General features: G+C 45.5%; 1 protein-coding gene across 1 annotated transcript in view; it reads right to left on the bottom strand.

Annotated features, from left to right (window-relative positions):
• The window catches only part of LOC128878167 (nucleolar protein 4-like), a 101,545-nt gene that overhangs the window by 12,140 nt on the left and 82,203 nt on the right, over positions 1-7,202 (bottom strand). Inside the window, exons 3-4 of the mRNA XM_054126135.1 lie at positions 2,674-3,008; positions 237-440 (exon numbers count right to left, since the gene is read on the bottom strand). Coding sequence (XP_053982110.1) covers positions 237-440; positions 2,674-3,008 — 539 coding nt within the window. The remainder of the gene's footprint in view (positions 1-236; positions 441-2,673; positions 3,009-7,202) is intronic.

The raw sequence follows: 7,202 nt of genomic DNA, 5'->3' as shown, positions 1-7,202 counted from the left end.
ATTATCACTAATAATTATCACTAATAATTTCATCACTAATAATAATAATACTAGTTATATCACTAATAATATAACAGTTCTCTATAATTGACCTACCAACTATACAAAGCCGTCAATACAGGACAAAGCTACTGTCACCTGCTGGTACCCCTCAAAACTGCACATCTCAACTCCATTTTAAAAAAAAACTAACGGTCCTACCAACATGCCACGAAGATATACAGAGAGAAACTCACCGCGTCCCAAGGCGCGCCCTCCCTGCCCCGTTTGTTCCTCCGACAGCTCTTCAGGTACGTTCTGATCCTCTTCCTGGCTCTCTCGGCGAACTCCGGGAACTGCCTGGTGCAGCTGTCGATGATCGCCTGTATCTTCTCCTTGGGCTGCTTGGAGATGGGCACTATGCGATCCAAGTTCTCGTCGACGAACAGCCTGACGAACATCTGTAAGGGAACGCGGACGGACCGCCGCGGAATGAATTAAACGAGCCCGTACACTTCGCTGCCGGCGGAATTAAGAATTTTACGGTGGTGGGAGCGCACGGGGCCCCTATTAAACTAATTGTAATTAATAAAGGAGCTGCTCGTTGCCCGGCTCACGGCCAGCTGCGGACCCTGGTTAGATTTCAGGTTCCGCGACGGAGAAGGGGAGGAAACGTGCCCGCTGAGGAGACCATTTAGCGTAAGTTCCGCGCGTAGCGTTCGAGAGTACCGAGGACTTAAAGCCTGTGACCTCATAGGTCCGAGGTTCGGCGGGCCTTCCCATCCTTTTCTCAGTATTACCCAATTAGGAACATGATAATTGTAGTCAGTAATCTGCTCTTTGATATGCAATTCAACTATAGCCTCCATTGGAGTGCTGAAGACTCGTTTACTTTTGGGTTATTTTTCATTATTGGCGGTGAACGTGACGCTATCAGGAGTTTCAATCAAACTAGTGGCGCCACAGGTACATGCCCCGCCTACTAGTGGCGCCACAGTTAGTTTAAGGTTCGCATATAGCGCTCAAGAGTTTCAAGGCTTTAAAGTCCACAACAGCATAGCTTCAAAGCTTCTTAAAAATTGTTCTTTTCCTCAGTATTACGTAATTAGAGACACGATAATAATTAACCTTCTTTTTGATATAGAATTCGACTGTAATCTCCAGAGCAATGCTGAAAACGTTAATTTTGAGTTATTTTTCATTATTGACTTGTGACCGTGACGCTATCAGGAGTTTCACTAGAACTAGTAGCGCCACAGGTGGATGCCCCGCCTACTATTAGCGCCACAGTTAGTTAACGTCCCAAGTGATTCAAGCCTGTAACCTCACAGCTTCGAAGCTCCTTAAACATTGTTATCCTTTGATGATTACATTAATTAGCTCTCTCTTCGTTATGCAATTCATAAACCTGAATTTGTAACCCTGTTGAACCGTAGTGTTCAACAGTGAGACCGTTTTCTCGTGGGTTGTTTTTTACCGTCGGAGTTTAATACAACACCGCCAGAGGTCTATCCTGGTGCGGGAGGCCAGCGACGCCTTCATAAAATTTTACGATAATTGAGGCCTTTTCGGCGAAAGTCCGACGCCAGCCGGCTTCATTGGATCGCTCGCCGCTGGCCGTTTTCCCTAAGGCTGTTTTTCTTCGTGTTGAAAATGCGCGAACAAGTTCGTACCTTTTTACGCGGTTACAGCCGGTAACGGCAGCCGCATTAAACTCGCCATTTCCGGTTTAACGCAACCATCGCGGAAGGAAATGGCTAGAACGCTCTGCGATCGGGATGCGGTTTTAGGTGTTGCACTTTCTTTGCGACATTTATTACGCGTAATTAGATTGACATAGCTGTTTGCCGATGGTGTACGATACGCTGAAGATGTTCTAGTGGGATTTGAGTATTTGGATGATAGTTAATTTGGAATGTCACATGCTGAAATAACACGTGTGGTCATTAAATATTGTTAAGACTCGTCAGTTAAGGAACAGTGGCGCAAATTGGGCGAAGGCTGCATAGAGGATAGGTTGGGAGAATGAGATGTCTCGTCTTGAGTTTATCACGGGGGGCTCATTAATGAAGCTACCTATATTCCGGACGAAGAAAGAGTCAACTTGGGAGACCTCCTACCATTCATCTTAATAGGTGGAACTATAACCTAACTCTAAGTGATGACTAGTGATGGGACGAAGCATGTTGCAAGCAATATTCAGGCCTGATTGAACAACACTTGTTGAACCGTTCACGGTCTTAGACACTCGTAGGATCTAAACTAGGACGGATATTATCCAAGAATCTTATTATGATCCTCGAGGGAGTGGCCCGGGCGAAGAAGTAAGGCCTGTAGACTGTTATGCGGTACGGTCTACAAGAAACAGAACTAAGGAAGAACAGCATGGATCAACGACGAGCTGAATCCATGGAGACATCTAATAAAAGATGGGGCTAGGGCTCCAAGGATCTTAATGCAAAGTGCATCCCTACAATAAATCCCAAACACTACTAGACGAATATATTGTTTCTTTCCACCCTAACCTTGCCCGCTTTCGCGATTAGGTAACACTGTTTAAGAATTCTCTTTGAAACTGGAATTGAAGTTCGCGATCCTCCGAAACGCTCGTAACCCAGAAGTCTCCTCCCCCTCCAGTCCTCACCGTCCCGAAAAAGAAGCGGACCGCGAGAATTACGTAAAACGCGCACTCACGTTGAAAGCCTTCAGACGCTCCGGGTCATGATGTCTGGGATCCAGCCTCTCGTCGGCATCCTCGTCGTCGTCGTCCTCGTCCTCTTTATTGCCGCTGCTGCTGGTCTCGTCGTGAGCGCTCCCCGTCCCTTCGCCGCCCGGTGGACTGGACTCTCGATCGCGATCGGATCGCGAGGGCGTCGCTGACGACCCAGGCGGCGGCGTCTTCTTCAATCCCATGGCGTAGGATGCCCACAAGGATGCCATGTCCTCGCTCCCGACTCCGGCCACGGTGCCCAAATTAGGAACGGTTCCGGCGGGCATGTCTACCAGATCCGAGGAGCCGTTTCGCGAGTCTGAAAAATCAAAGACGACTGGTCAGGATTATGGTGACTCGGGAAAACCATTGGAATAGATGTAAAACTGATAAAAATGTTCTCAAGGAGTTTGAATGGGTTTGAAATGGAATTGAATGGCAGTCGACGTTAATACTGTACTGGGCCACAGCGACTGAAACGTCATCTATGCTGATACAGCGACTTATACATCATCCTAGAGCCTTCTATGTAACTGTAGCGCCACCTAGATAACTCCAGTACTTCACTCTAACTAACTAAGCGCCCCTTAAGTGACTGCACCGTTATCTATGCTGGCACAGTGCCTTCTACATCATTCTAGCGTCTTTTATGTAACTGTAGCGCCCCCTACATAGTTGCAGCACCCCGTACATAGTTGCAGCACCCTGTAGATAACTCCAGTATTTCCTCCTAACTAACTAAGCGCCCCCTAACTGACTCTACCGCCATCTATGCTGTCACAGTGCCTCCTACAGCATTCTAGTGCCTTCTATGTAACTGTAGCGCTCCCTAAATAGTTGCAGTGCCCCCTAGATAACTCTAGTACTTCCTCCCAACTAAGCGTCCCCTAAGTAACTGCAACGCCTCTTAGATAACTCCAGTACCTCCCAGAGCGGCCATTGTTGACTTAGAATTGTGGAAAATCTTGAATGTCAGTTGGTGCCAATGACACATAGTTACCGGTCCTTAAACTCCCTACACACCCCACAAATATACAATGTTATATACTCACATGCGTCAGTCTAAATTACCTCCCCAACAATGCACCTAAATTAATTTCATTTGCAAGTGCAAATTAGTTCCCTTTCAATTATTTCTGCACGGGAGTATCATGCCCGACGGAGGTTATAGCCTCATCCAAGGGAACAAAGAACAGCTTTCAAACATCTGATTACGCGAAGAACACGTAACAACGCTCTATCATTAGAACAGTTTCTTTCACGCCGACGAATTACACCAAACCGTGAAACGGAACGTCCCATTTCGCATTCACAACAACGCACCCACCGAGTTGCGTAACTCGATATTACATCGTAAAGTTTTTCTGTATCTGGAACAGCGTCTGTCAACTTGTTGCGCCTGGCCGCGAAGACAATTCAAATAACTTCTCGGCTTCTCGCGGAACTTAGGCGCATCTGTCGATCCGGCAACTTTCTTCGAAGCTCCGTCCCCCCGCACGCTAAATAAATCAATAAAACGTCACCGGCAACAACACCATCGCGTGAGCGACGCGTTAAACGATCGCCGATGACAGATCCGAGCTGCGAAATTTATGGACTATTCATTTATGGATGTATTATGTCCAACTCATATCAACGCATACTTTTCGTCGTTATAGCTTAGTTAGTTAGGGGGAAGTACTGGAGTTATCTAGGTGGCGCTGCAGTTACATAGAAGTCTCTAGGATGATGTAGAAATCACTGTGTATGATTCACATAAACCTTGGCCTAACCTAAACATTGAGATTCACAAAAGTATAAGGCTTCCTGTATCCTTTTGAATAAATTTTGTTGATATCATCTACAAAGGATTTCTGATCAGGAGCATTGCTAGTAGGAGTCACCTAAACCCAGACCTAACATAGACATCTACATTCACCAAGGTGCAAGGCTTCCTGTATCCTTTTGGACAGATTTTTCGATATCATCAACAATAGATTTCTAGAAAATAATATAAATTTTAATACTGAATCGTAATTTGTAGCATTGCTACTAAATGAAATGCTTCTAGTCGGAAGCATTGCTAGACCCCAGAGAGCTGAGCAGGGTGGTTCGTCTTAATTCCTGACCACGGAAGGAACGGAGGACCGTTTCTTCCCACGGTCGCATTGGGAGCTATTCACTGGTTAGATGCATCGGAGAGCAACAAACACATGGGTGGTATTTACGCCGCGAATATAATAACGAGGAACGCAAGCCACTTTCGGATCGCGTGACGCCGCTGATTAGGGATGATCGAAGAAGTAGCATTTCCTAAGAACTTCATCATGCTGGTATCCGAGGGTAAACGTGTTGTTGGCACTAGTTGTTCCAATTTACGACACAGACGCGACAGGGTAACTAGTCCTGAGTTGCTGTCATGTCCAAGCTGGAGTATCGTACACCGCTGAATAGAAGCTGGCGTCAGTCTTCTGTTTTAGAGGATATAACAAACAGCAGAGGCGCTAGCAACTTGAAAAGCTAGAGACAGGAGGTTGCGGGAACACATTCTCAAGGATTACGAACCTGAGTCTTAGAGCACTACCTGAATCGTTAGATAACATCGTTCCTTAACTTCATTGCAAATATGTATAATCCAAACGAGAGCACAAGAATATCGCCAAGTGTTAGCAAGGACTCGTTGTAGCAAGGAGCCAGCTGGTGTCTTAACGGTTCCTGAACGAGCGTGGTTACCAACTTCGAGTTAACCCGTTAAGTCCATTACGAAGTCGTTTCCAAGTCTCCACGTTTACAGCTGCATATTATTTGAAAGCGTCAGTCTCCATCGAGCCAAATTAGTATTCCATGGATCCCACTTATCCTAATCATATTGGCCGCAAACTAGCCAACGGGTTCAAACTTCCTGCGCGCTAGGTTCACGCGTTGACCCAGGTCAAGGACTATTCCTGTAACTCTATCGCCGAATAAAGTCTGCGCTCTTCGCAGAGATTGGAATAAACGTAAACGAGGTTTCAAGAACGTCGAATTTATCGGACTCGATTTACAGTCCACGTGACACTGTTCGAATACCGACCCCTGTCGTTATGGCGGCATTCTCAGCGGCGAGTCGACGCGTCGCTTAGGAACGTATCCTTTCCGCGCAAAAAGGCCGACCTGTTTCCAAAACCCGTAATAAGTCTAAGTAGATCCCTACCACGAGGTGCAAGAAAAAGGCACGCTGCTCCATCGTCACGATCCCGGGAGAGAATGTACGGTAAAGGTGCTTTCACGAGGATATCGGCGAGGACAGGTACAAGTCTGACCGGCAAGAGGCTCACGTGAACCTACGAAGTGTTGCTCGTGGATCGTGGGTAGGGAGTGCCGCAGGGGAACCGTAAAAAGGCTGCTCACGGACTTTTGCCTCCTCCAGAGGCTCGATTAGAAAAGATGAACCCCGGACTCTCTCCAAGATATTCGCTTCGAGTCATTTCTAAACCGAAACAACTCGGTAATCAGCAACAAAAGGAAAGTTGTATGTAATTCACCAGATTGCTAGGTCTGGTGTGTTTAAAGAATTCTATGGGTGTTCTTGAAGCCTCACGAGGAGAGTTAGGTTAGGTGGAGACACGAAATGTATCAAATAAGCAAATAGAACATTCAAAAGGATGTACACAGGCTATAAGGATGATAAGTATGTTTTGCTATGACTCGAGCACTATAGAACTGTAAACGAACAGTCAATAAACTGAGTAGATTGTCATCCAGTAGAAGACTTCAAGAATCCTAACGAACCCTCGCGAACATGAATACCCATAGTGTAGGCGTAAATGATGAACACAATTAACGTCTAGTAATCTAAGATTCTGAACCAGAAAGTATACTGTATATTAGGTCTGCACAATGTACTCCGAATGTATTCGGAACGTGTCGTAGAAGAAATCTGGGATGAACTTGATCTTTTCCAACGATGGCAAGATACGAATTCCAGTACACAATTAAAGTCTTCCGTTGCGAGGTACATGTAGCCTGATTAAATAACCAACCTTGTTTTGCAGATGCGTGTACATATTGCGGTAAACACGTCTACCGTTGAGTTCACTAACCAGGAGGTCCCAATTCAGCAATGGCTTCTTTATTATTTCTATGATTTCAAGGGTTTTCGAGGTCTTAGTGACAATATACAGAAATTGTGGGCTTGAAACTGAGGGCTTGGAGTCTCAAGTTTGGGGTCAAGAATATACCAAAGCCTTTGCTGGAAGAAAATATCTTAGACTGATCCACACTAGAACCCTCAATGTTTTGGTCCAACCTGATACTTTCAATATTAGACGAAGTAGATAAATGGTGGACTATCTAGGCACTCAATGAAGTCATTAAAAAAAGAAAGTACAAACCAAAGCACAAGGAAAGCATCATAGTTCCCACAAGGTTTTAATTTAAGTACTAACTCAGACCTAACCTGATCCACACCAGAAACCTCAATGTTTCAATCTAACCTGATGCTTCTGTTAGAGAAAGTACAAGTATCTAGTCCCATCTCCTTATCTTGTTTGTT

This window comes from Hylaeus volcanicus, chromosome 6 (genome assembly GCF_026283585.1).
Source record: "Hylaeus volcanicus isolate JK05 chromosome 6, UHH_iyHylVolc1.0_haploid, whole genome shotgun sequence".
Taxonomy (NCBI): Eukaryota; Metazoa; Arthropoda; class Insecta; order Hymenoptera; family Colletidae; genus Hylaeus; species Hylaeus volcanicus.
This window is presented reverse-complemented; position numbering and strand designations above follow the sequence as displayed.